General features: G+C 58.4%; 1 protein-coding gene across 1 annotated transcript; it reads left to right on the forward strand.

Annotated features, from left to right (window-relative positions):
• The first annotated feature begins 341 nt into the window (after positions 1-341).
• LOC144717965 (DENN domain-containing protein 3-like) lies at positions 342-21,763 on the forward strand. Its single transcript, XM_078593814.1, has 18 exons — positions 342-848; positions 7,352-7,454; positions 7,964-8,219; positions 11,915-12,042; positions 12,236-13,443; positions 13,715-13,865; positions 14,338-14,448; positions 14,988-15,206; positions 15,662-15,831; positions 16,749-16,904; positions 17,126-17,222; positions 17,409-17,512; positions 17,695-17,846; positions 17,993-18,260; positions 18,808-18,915; positions 19,792-20,003; positions 20,254-20,390; positions 21,331-21,763. Exons 2-18 carry the CDS (start codon positions 7,368-7,370, stop codon positions 21,532-21,534), a joined length of 3,768 nt encoding a protein of 1,255 aa, XP_078449940.1. The 5' UTR covers positions 342-848; positions 7,352-7,367; the 3' UTR covers positions 21,535-21,763.
• Positions 21,764-21,904: the final 141 nt, after the last annotated feature.

Below are 21,904 nucleotides of genomic sequence, written 5' to 3' on the forward strand. Positions count from 1 at the left end.
AGGTCCAAGACCGGTTCAGACATGACTACTATATTATTCTGGTTTACCCACAACTCTTCTTCGTCAGGAGGGTCCTACCAAGTTTTGAGCAGTAGAGAGGGTGAGGGGTGGGGGCGATGATTGCCATATGCGGTTTTCCAATCGAGTACAGTACTCTCATTTTGCGCAGTGTTAATCAGCGCGGCCGCTGGATGCCAACCGCGAACCTCTGTCACGTGCGGGAAGTCGTCTCGCCGCGTTCGAAGCGCAATGCGCTAACCGTTGCGCCACCGCTCCACTTCCCCCCCCCCACCACCCACGGCCCCCCACCCCCCACAGCCCTCCTCCCCTTCCCCCCCATCGCTGTTTCCTGCCGGGAACCGTGGAACGGCAACTGCGCAACTCTTTGAGTGAATACGACACGAGCAGGGGACTCACTCACACACTCACTCACACACTGGCTCACACACTCACGAGTCGTGACTGGCTCACACACTCACACACCGACTGATCCTGGCTCACACACTGGCTCACACACTGGCTCACACACACTCACACACCGGCTGATACTGACTCACACACACTCACACACCGACTGATACTGGCTCACACTCTGACTCACACACTCACTCACGAGTCGTGACTGGCTCACACTCTGACACTGACTCACACTCTGACTCACTACTGCCGGGACTGGCTCACACACTGGCTCACACTCGGACTCACACCGACTGATACTGGCTCACACACACTGGCTCACACCGGCCGATACTGACTCACACTCTGGCTCACACACTGGCTCACTCGTCGTGACCGGCTCACTGGAGGGGCGCCCGGCTCACACCGACTGTGTCGCGCGCCAATCGCAGGTAACGGGAAATGAACGGCCGGGTTCCTGAGCCTCACGCACAACACCACAGGCAAAGATGCCCCGTACAGGCTTCGCAGAATATAGGGGCAAGTGCTGTTAGCGAGTAGCACCTACGAAGGCCGGAACGACACACGAGGGAGTGTGGGTGGCCAGCAACCACGCTCGACCGCCTTTGTCTCCCCAGCGGCGATGTTTACTACACCGCACCAGGTACTCATTTGAGACCGAGTCAACCTAGGGGAGGCCCAGGACCGGTTCAGATAATCGTCACCGGTGGTTGTCGGTGGCCGCGACCGGGAGTCGAACTCGGGTCGCCGGGTTCGTAGCGCAGCGTAGCGCTCACCGCGACCCTAGTACCACTCTAACCCGCTAACACACCCTACACGGGGTGTTAGCGAGCACCTATTAAGGCCGACACGGCGCACGAAGTGGCTGGTTTTTTTACACACCGCACGTAGGCACCCGTTTAAGGCTGGGTCGACCTAGGACCGGTCCGGAGTGTTACTCGGTCGACACTGATATGTTGGCCGCGAGCGGGAATCGAGTCCCAGGCTCGCCGGGTTGGTGGCGCAGCGCGCTAACCACTGCGCCACCGCTCCCCACACACACAGGTCAGTGGCCGTACTGGTATCATCATCGTCATCGTCGCCGTTACTTTCGCCACCATGGCCATCGTACTGTACTTGTGTCAGGTTCCTGAACTCACTTTCCTCACGCGGGGTGGAGGCGTCCCGTGAAGAATCCCCTCGGCTACCCCCCCCCCCCCCGGACTCCACAGTCATCGCCTCGAGTGGCCAACCCGCCCTGATTGACTTTGGGACCAAACTGCCGCTCGGACGCATCGGGCCTGCCGACTGCCGAGCGCGTCGTCTGTCACGACAGCCCACGATGGCCGATGGCTGATTCGGGAAGACTCAGACACTGCGCATTCATCAAGAACACAAAGCGCGTACATCGCGGGCTCTGAAGAAGGGACATTGCCCGAAACGTCGCCTATTATATACCGTTATGTTTAAGGCCACACACAGGGTTGTTGTTGACGAGTGTGCTGAGTTGTTTGTGCTCACGCAGCACTATTAAAGCAGCTGTAGCAGCATCATCGTCAGCAGCATCTGTGTGGTTGATGATGATGATGATTATCGGGGTTGTTATTCAATCATCGGTAAACCGGTAACCGTTTTCCGAATCGATTACCGGTTCAGAAAGTTGACGGTCGATCAGTCTCCCGATGGAATCGTTTGTGGAAGGGTTTTGAGTGATGGAGGAGGCGGAGGAGGCAGTTTGAGTGGATGGGGAGGAGGCAGTTTGAGTGGATGGGGAGGAGGCAGTTTGAGTGGATGGGGAGGAGGCAGTTTGAGTGGATGGGGAGGAGGCAGTTTGAGTGGATGGGGAGGAGGAGGCAGTTTGAGTGGATGGGGAGGAGGCAGTTTGAGTGGATGGGGAGGAGGAGGCAGTTTGAGTGGAGGAGGAAGCAGTTTGAATGGATGGGGAGGAGGAGGCAGTTTGAGTGGATGGGGAGGAGGCAGTTTGAGTGGATGGGGAGGAGGAGGCAGTTTGAGTGGATGGGGAGGAGGCAGTTTGAGTGGATGGGGAGGAGGAGGCAGTTTGAGTGGATGGGGAGGAGGCAGTTTGAGTGGATGGGGAGGAGGAGGCAGTTTGAGTGGATGGGGAGGAGGCAGTTTGAGTGGAGGAGGAGGAGGCAGTTTGAGTGGAGGAAGAAGCAGTTTGAATGGATGAGGAGGCAGTTTGAGTGGATGGGGATGAGGCAGTTTGAGTGGATGGGGAGGAGGAGGCAGTTTGAGTGGATGGGGAGGAGGCAGTTTGAGTGGATGGGGAGGAGGAGGCAGTTTGAGTGGATGGGGAGGAGGCAGTTTGAGTGGAGGAGGAGGAGGCAGTTTGAGTGGTGGAGGAAGCAGTTTGAATGGATGAGGAGGAGGCAGTTTGAGTGGATGGGGAGGAGGCAGTTTTAGTGGAGGAGGAGGCAGTTTGAATGGATGAGGAGGAGGAGGCAGTTTGAGTGGATGAGGAGGAGGCAGTTTGAGTGGATGAGGAGGAGGCAGTTTGAGTGGATGGGGAGGAGGCAGTTTTAGTGGAGGAGGAGGCAGTTTGAATGGATGAGGAGGAGGCAGTTTTAGTGGAGGGGGAGGAGGCGGAGGAGGAGGCAGTTTGAGTGGATGAGGAGGAGGCAGTTTGAGTGGATGGGGAGGAGGAGGCAGTTTTCTGGCTTCGGTCGATGCGGCTCCGCCACTGCGCCCCAGGCGTCACGCGGGAAATCTCAGATCTGAGATTTCCCGCGTGATATTTTTGACTCGCAGAGCCCCACGGAGAGTCACGGAGGAGGAGGGAGGAGCGGTGTGACAACGAGGAACGAGGAGGAGCGGTGGGATAACGAGGTGTGATAACGAGGTGTGATGACGAGGTGTGATGACGAGGAGTGTGCGCACAGCTCCCCCTGCGCTCTGGCAGGGGAGCGAGCGAGCCCCGTAACCGGCGTGATTCCCGACCTGATGCAACAACTCCGTCAGTGTTGAGAGTGGTTGTGTGTGTGTACGTGTGTGTACGTGTGTGTAGGCGTGTGTGTGTACGTGTGTGTAGGCGTGTGTGTGTGTACGCGTGTGTGTGTACGTGTGTGTAGGCGTGTGTGTGTGTACGCGTGTGTGTGTAGGCGTGTGTGTGTAGGCGTGTGTGTGTAGGCGTGTGTGTAGGCGTGTGTGTGTACGTGTGTGTAGGCGTGTGTGTGTGTAGGCGTGTGTGTGTACGTGTGTGTAGGCGTGTGTGTACGTGTGTGTAGGCGTGTGTACGTGTGTGTGTGTACGTGTGTGTGTGTACTTTTGTGTGTGTACGTGTGTGTAGGCGTGTGTAGGCGTGTGTAGGCGTGTGTGTACGTGTGTGTGTACGTGTGTGTACGTGTGTACGTGTGTGTGTGTGGGGGAGCGGTGGTGTCGCGGTTAGCGCGCTGCATTACAAACCTGGGGACCCCGGTTCGATTCCTGCTTACGCCAACACCGTTAACGATGATCTGAACCGGTCCTGGGCCTACCCTAGGTCGGCTCAGCCTCAAATGATTATCTGGTGTAGTGTGTAAACATCGCCACTGGGGAGACAAATGCGGCCGGGCGTGGTGCTGACCCCCCACCCCATTTTGTACCGTTCAGGCCTTCATAGGTGCTCGCTAACAGCACTTGCCCCGACAGCCTTTTGCAGGCTATATGTGTGTGATTGTCTTTATTCAATATGTCGCTTATTGTACGTGTGTATGCGTGTGTATCCGTGTGTATGTGGAATGGTGTGCTACTAAGAGGTGGGGATCTTACCATCAGCCCAACCACAACAATGCACCTGACTGGGTATTTTATATTATCAAACATTACCACAAGCTCAACTCCCCACGAGTGACGGGGCAAGTTGTGGAGTGATTGGAGGAGTTCCTGACATGGGCAGCGTGCTCATGAGCGGCTCCGCGTGGCAGCGGAGATCTCAGTCCGAACCAGTCGAGTGACATCTTCCCATGGGCTGCGGTAACGCTGCGTGGAATGTCCACATCCTGTCGCTCCGTACAAATCTCCGGAGTTGTTCCGCAACAGTTGTGCCCTCTCTTCTCTTCTCTTGCAAAAAACTGCTGTGTGGGCTTAAAACAATCAGGCTGGCCTCTGCCTGTCACCCATCCTGGGTTTAAACAGACTGGATTGTGTGAGGAGCTCACAGATCCTTGAAACATCTGGACACATTCCCAAGTGCACAATATTATTATTAGTGAGAGCCTACAGCAGGCAAGGCCGTGTTGGCTGGGCCATGTAGCCCCCATGCCCAGTCACCGCATGCCAAAGCAGCTTCTGTTTGACCGGAAGAGGGGGCTAAACGGGCGCGGCACGGGCTGGAGACGAGATGGGTTGATGTGGCACAGAAGGATGTGTAGCTGAGTGAATTGCTGAGATGGGCCTCTGTGGAGGAGGCTCGTGAAGGACGCTACTGGGCAGTTGGAGGCAGTCGCCCTCCAGCAACAGCGGAGGGCGGAGGAGCAACGCTCACAACAACGATCTGAGCTGCGGGTGGATAAAGCGCAGCAAGTTAGCGCAGTGGGGAGTACAGGTGGCGGTGCACCTGCCAGTGATCTCAGCGAGTAAACCCATATCACCTGGGTCTGTCCCGTGACCTGCCAGCGAGCCTTACACGCTGCACGTGGTCCTCAAAGTGCACCTAGCCTGGCACAAGCGCTGTGGTGATGTCAGTGGCACGCAGTGGCGAATGCCAGCGGCTGTTGTGTCGAAGAGTGTCTTTCTGTCCACTGCTCTCTCTTCTTTAGCCACTGCCGATTTGCCGAGTGCTCTCCGCACGTGTCGCCTGTGGTGGTGGTGGAGTTGTTGTGTCAAGCTCGTGGGGGTTTCCGTTGCGCACTGTTATTCTGTCCGGGCGGGATGTCTCGTCGTGATCAAAGTTGCCAGCAGTCGAGCTGCATGAGGCCCACGGTGTCGGATCGTGGAGTGCACGCGCAGCTCGCAGAGGCAGACTTTGCGGCAGTGAGCGGCGTCGTCCACGACCCCGTACTGACGAGTCGAGCGATGCGTCCATCATCGCGGTCGAGGATGGATTTCTTGAGAACCGCAGCTCTCGTTTGTTGTCCTTCCCCCGCACCTCCGTTGAGCGGGGTTGGCTACGTACGGTGCGAACGAAGGCCTACGCACCAAACCCGGCCCCTATCACTGCCTACCACGTGTCATTCGGCCTAAATTTGCGCACATTTTTAATTGATGGTGACCCAAGACGGAAAGCAGCCCCCTGCCTCGCGAGCTCGTGAAGCTGTTGGGGGGAAAAGCACAGGGGCAGAGTGCGTTTCAAAAACATAAAACATATCTCTGGCTTCTTGGTTCTTTCGGTAAAGTCACGTAGAAGGGAAATAATAAAATAATAAAAAATATTCTTATGTTTTGAACCAAGAAGATGAATCCCTGCAGTCACGAAAGCTTTAAATAGAAAAATATATCTGGCTGTGCGCCTGATGATGCTAGCTGTAATTACTGGTGAAACGTTGTAATGCTGTACTAGTAACGAATTGGCCACGTTCTTCTGTTTACTTAACAAACCTTACTAATCGGTTGGCGGTCGGTTTAACGACATTTATATTTACGCGATTTAACCCGAACAAAAACTCTTATGGAAATGTATATTTATACACGTTTGCGTCTGTGTGCAGGAAATGTGTGCAGGCATTATAGTTTCACATATCTCGCTCTCTCTCTCGCCTGTGAAGGAAGTCGTCAATCTCACAATCTGTACTTTCACAGATGCTTTTATTGCTGCGCGAGTGTGTGTGAGAGAGGCCGAGTGTGCGTGTGCGTGCAGTGATAACGTAGCGGTCAGTGCACTGCACGATGAACCTCGCGACCCGGGTTTGATTCACGCTCACGGCCAACATCGGGGGCAAGTGTTTGAATCGGTTCCTGGGTCTCGTCTACGTCGACTGAGTGTTAAATGAGTCTGGTGTCTGCTGTGGTGTTTACATGTCGAGACTGGGCTAACAAAGGCGGCCGGGCGTGGTGCTGGCCACCCACCCCCTCGTGTGCCGTTCCGGCCTTTATAGGTCTTCGCGAACAGCACTTGCCCCAAGAGTCTGTGAAGGCTATACGGGGGATCTGTGTGTGTGTGTGCGTTAGTGTGTGATTATGACGGTGGCCGTGAATATTGTCTCGGTGGCCGTGTGTCTGTGTGTGACTATGACCGTGACTATGTCTCTGTGTGATTGTGGCCGTGTGGCTGTGTGTGTGTGACTGTGTGTGTGTGTTAGTGTGTGAATATGACTATGGCCGTGTGTGTCTATGTGACCGTGTGTCTGTGTGACTGTGTGTGTCTGTGTGTCTCTATCGCTGCGTGTCCGCGTGCAGTGACGAGAGGAAGCCTCCGCCCCTGGGCGTGAGGAAACGGGAAGCGCAGCACCCACGCCCCTGCTTCCTCTCCCCACCACGCTCCTGCACCCCCCCCCCCACGCACCCCCCCCCACGCACCTGCCCCCCACGCACCTGCCCCCCACGCACCCCCCACGCACCCCCCCCCACGCACTTGCCCCCCACGCACCTGCTTCCTCCCCCCAACACGCTCCTGCACTCCCCCCTCACATGCTCCCCACGCCCTTTGCTTCCTGCCCCCCACACTCATCACCCTCCTGCCCGGCACGGCCCCTCGCACTACCCGCTACTGGAGACTCTCGCCCGCTCTCTCTTCTTCTTCTTCTACCACTGCGGCTCTGGGCACTGGCTCGTGGCTCTGCTGGTAACCGAGCAGCTGGTGCCGGTGGCTATTCTCCCGCTGGCTCTCCCGGCGCCGCTGCTGCTGCTGCTTGCTGCGCTCCGCTCCGTCTGCCAAGAGCGCCGCCCCCAAGTGCCCGCAGCGGACAGATGCTGGCGGTGCTGCTGGTGCTGAATTCTCCCTGGCCCTCCTGCCAGTGCCTCTGCTGGTCACTGCTATAGTGCCTGCAGCCTCTCCTCCCTCCTCACCACCCCCCCCCAGCAACTCCACCTTCGCCATGGGTGAGCGTCTGCCGTGTGCGCTGCTGGAGGCGTGCGTGGTGCTGGGCGCCAGCGGTCGGCGCCTGCGTGAGCACGCCGGGCAGGTGAGGGCACCTCACCCGGAGGGCGACGGAGCATTCCTTTAATCCTATCGGGGGTGCAGGCGGTTCGCTGGGGCCCAGCCACCGGGTTACAAAGAGGAGGGAGGGGTGGGCGGGGAGGCCGCTATTTAATTTATTTCATTCCAATGCCCCATGCCAGCCACACCGCTGCGCCACGGGTGCTGGTGGTGGCAGAGAGAACTATTGTATATGTTGGAGCGGTGCACATTTTAGTGGTGGTTGCGGTTGTTGCTGTTGTTGTACGGGGCTCTCGGAAATGTTTATTCATTTCCTAAAGAAGCTCCGAGCACGTGGAAGCGAAACGTCGGACACCGTGCCCAACAACAGCAGCAGCACGCGGTACAACCGTGAAAACGTACAGTCGAGCTGGATTTCGTTTCGACTCCCAGAGTGTGGGAAGAGATGGGGTGGTGGGGGGGGTATCCCCCCACCCTCCCAGTCAATCCCCGTGTACCTGCCACTGAACCCCTATGCCCCCCCCACCCCCACAGGACCACCAGGACGAGCTGACCCCACTCATCCTCGACGTGCTGACCCCTCCGTGTCCGGGGGAGCTGCGCGATGGTGCCGCACCCACCACCGCCTCCTCCTCCACCGCCTCCACCTCGTCGTCGTCGTCGTCGTCGAGCGGCGAGGAGGTCCCGGGGCTCCAGGGGAGCGTGGAGCTGGGCTGGAGCTCCACGCTGGACCACGCGGACGGGAGCTGGGAGCTGGAGCTGGACGGGCTCCCACAGCTGTGCTTTCCCGGTGAGGGGCGCCAGGTCACCGACGCAATCTCACCGGCTCTCGTCTCGTCTCGTCGCGGCAACGCTTCGGGACTTCCTTCGCGGTTGGGGCGCCGCGGCGGCTCGGAGATGTTAACTACCTCGCCTGGTGTGCAGCAGGTCGTGGGTTCGATCCCGACCCTGACGATGCCGGTTGTATATTTGGCGTTTGCGCGTCTCTCTCGCTCTCCGTGGTCGTGTGGATTATTGTCCGCGTCATCCGGTTTTTCCCTCCACATTCACAATCGCAATGTGATTTCGAGTATTCAGCTGCTATGAATTCCCACGTGATGATAAGCCACTTCGTTGAGCTATCAACTTGTGGCCAGGTCGCTTGTGAAAAAGAGCTACGTAGCTCAATGGGCCTTACCCGGTAAAATTAAAATAGTTGAGTAAGCGCACACCACGCCACGGACCCGGTGACCCGAGATTGATCTCCGGTCACGGTGGTGGTGGCGACGCTGCTGCTGATGCACGCGGGGCTACCCGTGATCCAGCGGTGTGCGGAGGCAGCAGCAGCAGTGAGAGGGTTGGTGGATCACCGCACAGATGGGCTGTCAAACTCCCTTCCTACCCATGGGTGGGCGTCAAGGAGGAGCTGTAACCGTGGTATTCCAGAAAGCAGAACAGCAAAATGGTGGGACTCTACCTGTTCCATCTGTATGGCATCGAGTGTTTCCCCCTCGCACGCATCTGTTATCTCCAGTTGCCGATAACGCCACAATATCTGGCGGACCGCAGAGCGTGGGCAATTGTTGGTGATGGCTCGCCACGTTACACGGGGAGGGAGGGTTGACAGGAGCTGCATGGCACAGCCGATATATGAGCGCGATGAAAGGCGGACGGACGGGCGTGGATCTAACCACACCCGCCCCCCTTCCACGCTGTGCCACGCTTCGTAGGTGCTAGACCATGGCAGCATTTGGCCAGTGTCAAAGTATGGAAATTAAGAAACGGCGTTGCCCTTTCTGGTAATAAAACAGGAGGTGTTAAGACGTTCAAACACCAAAATAGAAACATATTCTCTGGGTCTTTCGGTAAAGCCACGTAGATAGAAAAATAATATCAAATAAATAATTGTTTTTCTATCTACGTGGCTTTACCGAAAGGCCCATAGAATATTTATTCCTGCAGTGACGAAAGTTTTAAGTTAAAATAGAAACCCTTTTGCAAGGAATCAAGTCTGCATTGACCACACGCCTTTTGGCGTTCTCTGGTCTGCCACTGGTGAGACAAGGCCATACAGACAGCTGTCTCTGGTCTAGGCCAATCAGGTCCAGAGACAATGCATCATACATGAGCAGAGCATGTTTGTTTGCATGTTCAAGACAAGCACGTGTGGCTAATGCAGACTGTGCTCCTTGCAACAGGTATCTATTTTGTGTTTGAACATCTGAACACCTCCCGAAGGGTAAAACATCAATTCGTTTGTTTGCATATCCATAGGCTCTGCTCGGCAACAGCACTTGCCCCGGACAGCCCGTTCACGGCTCACACAATGGATCCGTTATCCTTTGCAGCGCGCCCGAAAGAGCGTCTGTGCAGTGCACTAATCTCCAGCCAGCACGGAGCGGCAGGTCGCGTGGAATGCTGGAGAGCGTGGGGCGATTTGTCGGCGTGTGTCGAGGGAGTGCTATGCATCTGCACCGGGGGCTGCGCACAGACAACGTGGAACTAGCCGATCTCACAATCTGTACTTTCGCAGAGGCTTTCGTTGGTGTGAGTGTGTGTGAGAGATAGAGAGTGTGTGTGAGTGTCTCAGACAGTGGTGCTTAACCTTTACTGCAGCCCAGCACCCCTTTGGTTCTTAAGCGTTAAAACAATTATAATGTTAATACATACATAGGGTTCATAATAATAGTATTGGTCGCAAAAGCCTACGTGATAATCCATCGGGTTGATGAAACAAATTAAGTGGCCGTGCTGAATTTGTGTTTCGATGAATTACCTTCTAAATCAAGGGTGGGGAACGTCCGGCCCGCGGGCTGTACAAGGCCCGCAAAATCATTTGGTGTGGCCCTGCCAAGGCAACCGCAGGCGGGACTCGAAATTCAATAAATCGAGGAGCAAACCTGGAAAAGCAGTTGCGAGTAGCAGCAACATCATCAATAGCAGCCAACATCATCGCACGCCTCACCAGCCATCGCATTAGTGGCGAGTTAATTAAATGTTTGACCAAATATAACAAGCTAATTTTTAAGTTGCTAATTTTGTATGGCCCGCGAATAATGTTATAAATATCCAAATGGCCCTTGGCAGAAAAAAGGTTCCCCGCCTCTGTTCCAAGTAAAGATCTGGCCACGTCTCGCACCCCACCAGGTGAAGAAGAGATGCCGGTATCAGACCTCGCGGATACATCACCACAAGGTGGCATGGTAGAGAGCATGGGTGGTGCATCGTGCCAGCCATCCCAGTCAGTGATCCCGTACCACCTGGGTCTGTCCCGTGTGACCTCCTGGCAGCGAGCCTTACACACTGGGCACGATGGCCTCAAAGTGCACCTAGCCTGGCACAAGCGTCGCGGTGATGTTATCGCCACTGAGTTGTGAATGGCGGCTGTTGCTGATGTGTGTGTGTGTGAGAGGGGATGTGAGAGATCGGGGTGTATCTGTGAGTGTGTGTGAGAGGGGATGTGAGAGATCGGGGTGTATCTGTGAGTGTGTGTGAGAGGGGATGTGAGAGATCGGGGTGTATCTGTGTGTGTGTGAGAGGGGATGTGAGAGATCGGGGTGTATCTGTGAGTGTGTGTGAGAGGGGATGTGAGAGATCGGGGTGTATCTGTGAGTGTGTGTGAGAGGGGATGTGAGAGATCGGGGTGTATCTGTGTGTGTGTGTGAGAGGGGATGTGAGAGATCGGGGTGTATCTGTGTGTGTGTGTGAGAGGGGATGTGAGAGATCGGGGTGTATCTGTGAGTGTGTGTGAGAGGGGATGTGAGAGATCGGGGTGTATCTGTGTGTGTGTGTGTGAGAGGGGATGTGAGAGATCGGGGTGTATCTGTGAGTGTGTGTGAGAGGGGATGTGAAAGATCGGGGTGTATCTGTGAGTGTGTGTGTGTGAGAGGGGATGTGAGAGATCGGGGTGTATCTGTGAGTGTGTGTGTGTGGTAGAGTAGTGGTTAGCGCGCTGTCCTGGCGACCTGAGTTCGTTTCCTGCTCACGGCCAACACCAGTGACGATTATCTGAACTGGTCTTGGGCCTCAAATCAGGACCTGGAGCGCTGTGTAAACATCGCCACTGGGGAGGCAAATGCGGCCGGGCGTGGTGCCGGCCACCCACCCCCTCGTGTGCAGTGCCGGCCTTCAGAGGTGCTCGCTAACGGCACTTGCCCCAACAGTCTGTTAAGGCTATATGGATGACATTTGTCTTTGTGCAGTACTGGTGGTGTTGTGCTTATCAGCATTCGGGCTACGAACTCGGTAACCCGAGTTCGATTCACGCTCACGACCAACACTGGTGACGAATATCTGAAGTGGGCTTGCCCCTAAGTCGACTCGGCCTCAATTGAGTAGCTGATGCGGTGTGTGGACAAAGGCGGCCGGTCCTGGTGCCACCCCCCCCCCCCCCCCCTTCACAGGTGCTCGCTAACAGCTCTTTCCCCAAGTCTGCTGAAGACTATATGGGGGATCTTTGTGTAGTAGTAGTAGTCCTGTAGCAAGGTGCTCCCCGTGTGTGTGTAGATGGGCTGCGTGTGCTGGCAGGGCCGGTCCCGGACAGGTTCCACTCACTGGCGCTCACCGATATGAGGGGTCAGCGCGCCTATGGTGTGGTGCTGACTCACTACCGGGTCGTGCGCCAGCCCCAGCACGTAAGCCACTCACTCACCAACCACTCACTCGGTCACTCACCAGCCACTCACCAGCCACTCACCAGCCACTCACCAGCCACTCACCAGCCACTCACTCACCCACCAGCCACTCACTCACTCTCTGTTCCCCAGATAATGGAGAGTGTGTGTGTATGTGTGTGTGTATGTGTGTGTGTATGTGTGTGACTTCCAGGAAGAGACACGGACAAGAATGGTCAATGGAGAGAGTGGGGGGCCCAAAACACCTGGGGAGAGTGGGGGTCTCAAGGATGCAGGAGAGAGTGGACGTCTCAAGGAAGCAGGGGAGAGTGGAGGTCTCAAGGGAGTTGGGGAGAGTGGAGGTCTCAATGGAGTTGGGGAGAGTGGAAGTCTCAAGGATGCAGGAGAGAGTGGACGTCTCAAGGGAGTTGGGGAGAGTGGAGGTCTCAAGGGAGTTGGGGAGAGTGGAGGTCTCAAGGAAGCTGGGGAGAGTGGAGGTCTCAAGGAAGTTGGGGGGAGTGGAGGTCTCAAGGTAGCTGGGGAGAGTGGAGGTCTCAAGGGAGTTGGGGAGAGTGGAGGTCTCAAGGGAGTTGGAGAGAGTGGAAGTCTCAAGGGAGCAGGGGAGAGTGGAGGTCTCAAGGGAGCTGGGGAGAGTGGAGATCTCAAGGGAGTTGGGGAGAGTGGAGGTCTCAAGGGAGTTGGGGAGAGTGGAGGTCTCAAGGAAGCAGGAGAGAGTGGAGGTCTCAAGGAAGTTGGGGAGAGTGGAGGTCTCAAGGGAGTTGGGGAGAGTGGAGGTCTCAAGGGAGTTGGAGAGAGTGGAAGTCTCAAGGGAGCAGGGGAGAGTGGAGGTCTCAAGGGAGCTGGGGAGAGTGGAGATCTCAAGGGAGTTGGGGAGAGTGGAGGTCTCAAGGGAGTTGGGGAGAGTGGAGGTCTCAAGGGAGTTGGAGAGAGTGGAGGTCTCAAGGGAGTTGGGGAGAGTGGAGGTCTCAAGGGAGTTGGGGAGAGTGGAGGTCTCAAGGGAGTTGGGGAGAGTGGAGGTCTCAAGGGAGTTGGGGAGAGTGGAGGTCTCAAGGGAGTTGGGGAGAGTGGAGGTCTCAATGGAGTTGGGGAGAGTGGAGGTCTCAAGGGAGTTGGGGAGAGTGGAGGTCTCAAGGGAGTTGGGGAGAGTGGAGGTCTCAAGGGAGTTGGGGAGAGTGGAGGTCTCAAGGAAGTTGGGGAGAGTGGAGGTCTCAAGGAAGTTGGGGGGAGTGGAGGTCTCAATGGAGCAGGGGAGAGTGGAGGTCTCAAGGGAGTTGGGGGGAGTGGAGGTTTCAAGGAAGTTGGGGAGAGTGGGGGACCTGCGGTAGCCTTGTATGCCCCCATCTGTGTGTGTCTAATTTCCCGGGCTCCATACTTCACCGCGCTCCAGGAATTCCTCTCGTGGTGAGTGGAGTGATGGACGTGAGGGCGGTTAGCGATGGCGATGTCGATGACGGTGATGCTGATGATTTGTGAAGATGGTAATGTTGATATTTGTAATAATGGAGATTGCTGATGATGATATTGGTGATGTTGGTGTTGGCGATGTTGATGCTTGTGTTCTCGATAATGATCGCGGTGATGCTGGTGATTACTGTGATGTTAGTTATGCCGATGTTGTTGATTGTGATGCTGATAACGACGATGGTGGTGGTGATGGCGCCTTGCCCCGCAGGCTGTCCCACGCGCTGGCAAGTCGGCCCTGTGCCACCACCACCACCACCTCCGTCTCCGCGATGGAGGAGGCGGCGGTGGTGGTGGAAGTGTCACGATTCGCCGCTCGACTCTTCCTCGTGCCCCTCGCCCCACCAGGACCCCTCCACCTGGTGAGACCCCGGGCCCTACCCACCTAGCCCCCCCCCTAGCCCCCCTCTCCCTACCCCTGTCCCTACCCCCTGTCCCTACTCGTCTCTCTAAGCCAATGCCAGAGTCTTGTCCAGTTTCTCACTCTAACCCTCTCCGCTAACCCTTCCCCGACTCCCTCATCTTATCCCTCACCTTATCTTGCTGTGGTTGTTGCAATGTTGTTGTTGTGATGGCTGTGGATATTTGTTGTGGTCACCGCCGTTATTGTCATTGTGGTCTTAGTGAGTGTTGCTGTTGTTATTGTTGTTGTCGTCATTGCGATTGTTGTTGATGTTGCTGCAGTTATTGTCATCGTTTAACACGTAGGCTTTCGCGACCAATATTATGAGTGATCATCATTGCGGTTGTTGTTGTGATCACCGTTGCGGTTGTTGTTGTTGTTGTTGCTGCTGCTGCCCTGAGTGGCCTCTCCCGCCCCCTCTCTCCCCGCAGTGCGTGGAGATGGGGCCGCTGTGCGTGCTGCTGCCGCCCTCCGACTCGGAGGTCCACGACCTCGACCTGACGGTGCCCTTCACCTGCCTGCGCTCGCACCACCTCCTGCAGGTGCCCCCCCCCGCTACCCCCCGCTACCCCCCGCTCAGCCCCCCCACCCCCCCAGTCCCTTCGTGCTGTCCGCCTCTGTTCACATCCAGGCCCCAGGACATTGCTGTTCTCACCAATACCGATACCCGCCATTCGCCACTCAGTGATGGTGACGTCAGCACGGAACCAGTGCCAGGCCAGGTGCACGCACAACGACAAAGATCCCCCGTATAGCCTTAACAGATTGTTGGGGCAAGTGCTGTTAGCGAGCACCTATGAAGGCCGGAACGACACACGAGGGGGTGGGTGGCCAACACCACGCCCGGCCGCCTTTGTCTCCCTAGTGGCGATGTTTACACACCGCACCAGGTACTCATTTGAGGCTGAGTCGACCTGGTGGAGACCCAGGACCGGTTCAGATAATCGCCACCGGTGTTGGCCGTGATCGGGAATCGAACTCGACTCGCCAGGTTCATAGCGCAGCGCGCTAACTGCTACACACACATACACACACACGTACAGACACACACTTACATACGTGACGGTGTGCCTCGTCCCAGGTGCTCACGTGCCTGCTGCTGGAGCAGAAGCTGGTGCTGCTGTCGGCCGAGTGGGCCCTGCTGGCGCCGGTGGGGCACAGCCTGCTGGCGTTCCTGGCGCCGCTGTGCTGGCGCCACACCTTCGTGCCCGTGCTCGCCAGCTCCATGCTGGGCTTCCTGGAGGCGCCCACCGTCTACCTGATGGGCACGCACGGCAGGCACAAGCACGCCATCAGCCAGGTGAGCAGGCACAAGCACGCCATCAGCCAGGTGAGCAGACACAAGCACGCCGTCATCAAGGTGAGCGAGCACAAGCACGCCGTCAGCCAGGTGAGCGGACGGCCGGCCCCATCGGCGGGGCAGTGCTGACGCGCCTCCCATTAAGACGGTTGGTTATGTACGGCGCGAAAGAAGTTCGGCGAACTTACAACAGGAGGGCACCTGGGTTCGATTGCCCGGCTGGGGTGTGGCGCTTTGCACGTAGTCCCCCCCCCGTTCTGAAGGGTGTGCGAGCGAGTACGGGGAGCGGTGGAACGAAATGGGATTGAGCACAGGGAGAAGGGGGGAGAGAGAGGAGACTGAGGACGCAGAGGATGAGGGGAGGGGACATGGAAGGAAGTGAGAGACGGGAGATGAGGTGGGGGGCAAGGCCACGAGTAGATGTGGTGACTGTGTCGTTGTCGTTGTGCGGACAGGTGGAGGACCTGGTGATCGTGGACCTGGACAGCGGGCAGCTCGTCCCCACGCCGGCCAGTGTGCCCGGGTACCCCCCGGGATCCGCGGGGCCCCCCGGGACACCCGACGGGCAGCCCCTGACCCCCCTCATCGCTCCTCCCGAGGAGGCGGCGGAGGCGTTCTTGAGCAGGTGACGACCCCTGACCGGGAGTGTTCATCGGGGTGTTCATCGGAGTGTGTTCACCCACAGTGGTGGATCCACGTAGGGGGGATATTGGGCTAAACTATTTTTAATTTTACCAGGTAAGGCCCACTGAGCTGTATCGCTCTTTTTCAGAAGCGTCCTGGCTGTCACAAATGATAGCTCAACGAAGTGGCTCAGCAGACAAATGCTCTAAATGCGTGGTGATGTTGATTCTAAATGTGGAGGGAAAAACCGGAGGACCCGGAGAAAAATCCACGCGACCACAGGGAGAGAGACACACAAACTCAATACAGCAGACGTCAGGGTTGGGATGGAACCCACGACCTCCTATAATCCTATATACCAGGCGAGGTAGTTAACATCTCGCCACCGTGGCGCCCACATGGGCTCCCGCCCCCCCCCCCCCCCCCCGCTTTCTCGCCCTTTAAGACCACAGAAAATACGTTGAATGATTATTTCATTGATGTTGGGCGGCAGCGGTGGTGGCTATGCCGCTGCACGTGGCTGCCTGTGAATCGGCGCCACGGGGGCAACAGGCGGAGTTGGGGCCATCGAACAGCTGCCGTGCCGTGGCCCGCCGGGAGAAGGCGGTCCCCACCACAAAAGTGGATTAACGTCATCCGTGGGTTTTGAATGGGATAGAGCGTTGCCCCCTCGCACGCATGGATTTCCCCCGGGTGCTCCAGTTTCCTCCCACTTGCATACGAAAGCTCATCATTAATTGGCTGAAGACATCTTAGTCTTGGGACGCCTCCGTCAGTAGCACCGAGGGATGCAGCTGTATAAATGACGTCGCTGTATACAATCTCGTCATTATTATAATTGCGTTCTACGGGAGCGAGTTCACCGGAGTGTGTTCGTCACCGGCGTGTCCCCCGGCGTGTACCCCGCGTGCAACGCAGCTGCCGCCACGTCTGCGTCCGCGAGGAGGCTCACGCGCTGGGGGTCGCGACCCCGTGCTCCCTGCACGAGCTGCGGCGAGCGGCGCGCGCCCGGCGCCAGCGGCTCAACGCGTGCATCCAGGAGCTCTTCCTGGGCTTCATCCACCGCGCGTTCCGGTAGGGCGCCGACACTGTACGGTACACCACCACGCGTTCCGGTAGGGCGCCGACACGATACTACCGGGTGTGAGGGGAGGGCGGCTCGATCGGCCACGACAACGACGACCACTCTTTAGCCACGTTATCGTTACGACGCAGGACCACACAGCGTGACGGTTCCCGGCGTGCCAGGCTGTGTCGCGGTACACCGAGGGGCTCTGTGCTGGCGTCCGACACAGGGAGGTGTTGGCGCACCTGGACGTGGAACAGCGAGTGTTCAGCCGCGAGGAATTCCTCGAGTCACGGAGACCTGCAGACCTGCCCTTCTACCGCAAGGTGACGCCTCGCGCACACCTCGCAAGATAACCTGTGTAAAAAGAAATGAGCGCGCGTAATTTCCCCCCCGCCCTTCCCAGTGTTGGTCTTGATTGCGATGCATCCATCCGATATCTCGAGCAGGGCGGCCTCAATTCGCCTCTCCTCACCTCCCCTCTCCTCACCTCTCCTCGTCGCTGTGTGCAGGTGCTGGACACGGACGTGTTCGATTTGTTCCTCAAGGATCGCCTGGCGCAGAAGGCCGACTCCTTCTCTCGCCTGGAGAACAAATCTAGCTCCTGGTCGCAGAAGTGAGCAGCTCAACCGTACCGCGTAACCCTCAACCGCGTGACCCCTCACCCGCGTGACCCCTCACCCACGTGACCCCTCACCCGTGTGACCCCTCATCCGCGTGAACTCTCACCCGCGTGACCCCTCACCCGCGTGACCCCTCACCCGCGTGACCTCTCGCTCCCTTGCCGCCCACGTGCAGGATGAAGCAGGAGATGCTGCGCAGCCTGCGCCGGTGCACGACAGAGGAGCGAGCGCGTCAGCAGCCGCGGCCGACCAGCGCTCACCTCGGCGAGGGAGTCACGACGACGCATCCTGGGGAGGAGCACGACCCCAGCAGCCTCGCGTTCGCAGGTGGATCCTTTGTCAGAGGACACGGGGCAGGGGGCGAGGGGCAGGGGGCAGGGGGCGAGGGGCAGGGGGCAAGGGGCAAGGGGCAGGGGGCGAGGGGCAGGGGGCAAGGGGCAGGGGTCAGCGTTAACGTCGATCCTCTCCGCCAGGTCCCGCTCCGCCGGTGCCGCCGATGGAGCCCTGGGGCCCCGACCCGTGGGACGACGGCGCGGTCTTCACGCTACCCCCGCTGCCCCCGGACCCGCTGCTGCCCGGCGAGGGGCAGCGCTACTGCGAGGGGCTGTGCGCGGCGCTGGGGGCGGCGCTGGGGCAGGTGGCGCCGAGCCGCTGGGGGCTGCGGGCGGCGCTCCACGCGGTGCGCGCCGGCGCCCGGCTCGCGAGCCGCCAGCCCGAGCTGGCGCTCCACGACCTGCACAGGTTACATTTAAAACTTTTTATTTTTGTATTTGACCAGGTGTAAGGCCCACACTGGGCTGCTACGTAGCTCGTCTTCATAAGCTACCAGGCTATCACAAATGATAGCCCAACGAAGCGGCTTGTTACCATCATCATCATGTGGAAATTTATAGCAATGTGCCACATACTCTGGACGCGTTTGGAGAGGAAAATCCCGAGGACCCGGAGAAAAACCCACCCGCGGAGGAGAGTTCGTCTCCCATAGCTGTTGAACAGTGCCAGGTTCTTCTCCCCTTCTATAATTACGAAAAATGACGCGGCACACCGAGGACCCTTCTGAGCCGTCTCGGGAGCTCAGAGGGGTCCAGGAGAGACGAGGAGGGAGAGGCTGCGTCAAGGCCTCCACGCTGCTGCTGCTGCACGGAGGCGAAGGAGCGGCGTCTGTTCTCACAGTGGGCGGGGATATGAGAGGGGAGGGGTTCAGAGTGGGGGTGGCCACACAGAAGCCACGTGACTTACACACGCGAACACGCAATGACACACCGTCGCGTGCGCGTCGTCCCTGCAGCATCTCCAAGATGGACAAGTCGGTGGTGCCACCCGACGAGGCGCGGAGGATCCTGCTGCTGCTGCCCACGTGGGCGCGAGCCCAGGTGGAGGAGCGAGCCGAGCTCAGGTGAGGGGCACCACGGTGGCTGGGAGATGTCAACTACCTCGCCTGGTGTACAGGAGGCCGTGGGTTCGATACCGACCCTGACGCCTGCTGCTGTATACTTGGAGTTTGCGTGTCTCTCTCCCCGTGGTTGCGTGGATTTTTCTCCGGGTCCCCCGGTTTTTCCCTCCACATTTAGAAACGGGTGACTGGTGGAAACCCCATGAACGAACAATGTCATAGCATTGTAGAATATAGGTTTGTGTGATGGATGAGGTTGCAGTGACAGCGAGTGTGACGAGTTTAGTAACAATGTGATGGTTCCATTGCCTCTCTCACACACAGAACCCCCCCCCTCCCCCACCCCATGGGACTGTGATTCATAATTGAATTTCGGTTGTCGGATCGCGTGAGTGCAATGTTGTGTCGTGCACCCTCCTCCACGCGACACAACAGCACACAAGTGTTTTTGTGGAGCAATTGCTGAGCACGTCTGGAACTCTCTCCAGCGACACTCCCGGCGGCGCTGCTGCTGCTGCGGAGGCCTCCGTGATAAACCGGCCACGTTTAGGTTCACGCCACAACCTTATTGATCGGCTGCGTCGGGCAGAGGAGGGTGTACCACGTAACATTTGACTCGCACGGCGATCCGACCCAAACAAACAATAACATCTATCGCCAACCGTTACGTTGGTGCATTACATTGCTACTGGACATCCGTGACAAAAGAGCTTTCCAGCTCATCGGATTCCTCCACTATAAATAAACATTCTGACTTTCTGAAATCGCCAGCACTGCAATTCATTATTTCTCAAGGGGATGTCTCCAGCCCGTGCCAGCCCCCCCCCCCCCCCGGTCTAACCCGTGCCCACCTGCCCCCCCCCCCGCACGCCCCCCAAGGTGGCTACTGCAGGAGGAGGTGGACGAGCCGGCGCTGCCCCCCCACGCGGCGGGGCCGACGTGCGCGACGGGCTTGCCGGACGGCCGCGTGCGCAGCTTCGCGCTGCCCTCGGCGCCGCTCTCCTGCGACGAGCTGGGCACCTGCGTGCGGGAGGCGGGCATCACGTGCGACCCGGCCACCGTCGGGCGCCTGTTCGGCGCCCTCACCAACGGTGAGGCACGCGAGCGACGGGGTCGGGTGGGCGGGCGGGCGGGAGGGCGGAGGAGGAGGGGAAGGGTTGGGAGGCGTGGCGGCGGCGATGGCGGCCGACGGGGTCTGCCCTGGTTACCGCCGTCCCCTGGGGCCGCGGCTTCTTTGCGACACGGTCGAACCGGGCCGTCTCGCTCGCGACGGGCGCGTTGGCGACGGGCGCGTTTAGCGGCGATCGCGTAAGGTGGCGCGCGTGCATCCCCCGCCTCCAGGCCGTGGCGAGGTGCTGCCCGCCGACGCGGTGCGGCGGCTGTACGAGGCGTGGCGCGCCACCGAGCGGGCAGCGCGGGAGCTCTCGCTGCCCGTGGAGGCGCTCGCCCGCCTGGACAGCAGCGAGATCGTCTACAAGGTGCCCCGCACGCACGCGCCCCACACGTGCCCCGCACGGCACCCGCCGTCGCCACACGCACTCGGCGCTCACGGCCGCCCGTTGTCGCGACCCGGTACCCTCCTTTGGGAATGGGGTGCTAACTATCTCGCCTGCTGCTGTATGTTTGGAGTTTGTGTGTGTCTCTCTCTCCCCGTGGTCGCGTGGATTTTTCTCAGGATCCTCCGGTTTTTTCCCTCCACATTTAGAATCAACATCACGTACTTGGCTGCTTTAAATTTCCACGCGATGATAAGCCACTTCGTTGAGCTATCATTTGTGGCCAGGTCGCTTCTGAGCGGGCGAGGAACGGATGGATCGGAGGGTGCGTGCGTGTCGGAGGATCGCGTGGACTCGAGGAAGGGGGAGGGGCTTGGGCAGGAGACTCCCACGGATGGAAGGGACCACGGCCGGTGGTTGAGACTAATGACGGAGTGGCAGTCAAAGGGGAGAGGGCGTACACCATGGGGACGAGCTCGGTAGATTCTTGCTGCATCGTGAGATGCCAGGAGATGGCGACGGCTTAGTGATGAGGCCTTCACCCAGCAGTGGATGGATCATGGCTCACAGCGGTGATGGTGGTGATGGCGGTGATGGTGTGTTCATGCCAGGTGGGGGGGCATTTGGAGCAGTGGCACACCGTGCTATGGACCCCGGGTGGTCCCGAGTTCGATTCCCGCGCACGGCCAACACCGGTGACGATTATTTGAATCGGTTCTGAGCCTCTCCTAGGTCGACTCGGCCTCAAATTAATACCCGTTGCAATGCGTAAACATCGCCACTGGGGAGAAAAAGGCGGCCGGGCGTGGTGGCGGCCACCCACCCCCTCGTGTGTCGTACCGGCCTTATAGGTGCTCGCTAACAGCACTTGCCCCAACAGTCTGTCAAGGCTACACGGTGGATCTGCGTCTGTGTGTGCCAGGTGTCGCCAGTGGTGCTGACCAGCCTGGGGCAGGGCCGCGTGGCCATGACGCAGTCGCGCCTCTTCCTGCTGCGGGACGGAGCGGCGGTGCCCTTCGTCGACATCGCCAAGTTCAGCGACATCGAGGTGAGAGACCGTCCGCGTCGTTCCGTCGCGACGACCGCGAGACGCACGTACGTTGACCTTCTTTCGCACCGTGCGTAGCCAACCGCGCTAATCGCAGGTGCGGGGGGGAAGGACAACAACACTAAAACACAGGAAGCGATGATGGTGATGACGATGATGATGACGAATGTGGGCGAAACCCGACCCCGTTCGATAAATCGACAGTAGCACGACGATTTGCGGAGTGGTGGCGCAGCGGTGAGCGCGCTGCGCCGTGAACCCGGCGAGTTTGAATTCCAGCAAACGCAATCTCGGTTCTCGGTCCATTCGGATTTCTTCGCAGATTTTTCGGGGCAATTAAGTAGCCACGGAGTGATCTGGCCAAATTTGTGTCGTCAAGACCGACGCACGGCCAAACAAATCGTCACGGCCACCGTCGTTTCCGCCGCCTCGCCGTAAACGCTCACCG

Source organism: Lampetra planeri, chromosome 4 (assembly GCF_965212315.1).
Source record: "Lampetra planeri chromosome 4, kcLamPlan1.2.h2, whole genome shotgun sequence".
Taxonomy (NCBI): domain Eukaryota; kingdom Metazoa; phylum Chordata; class Hyperoartia; order Petromyzontiformes; family Petromyzontidae; genus Lampetra; species Lampetra planeri.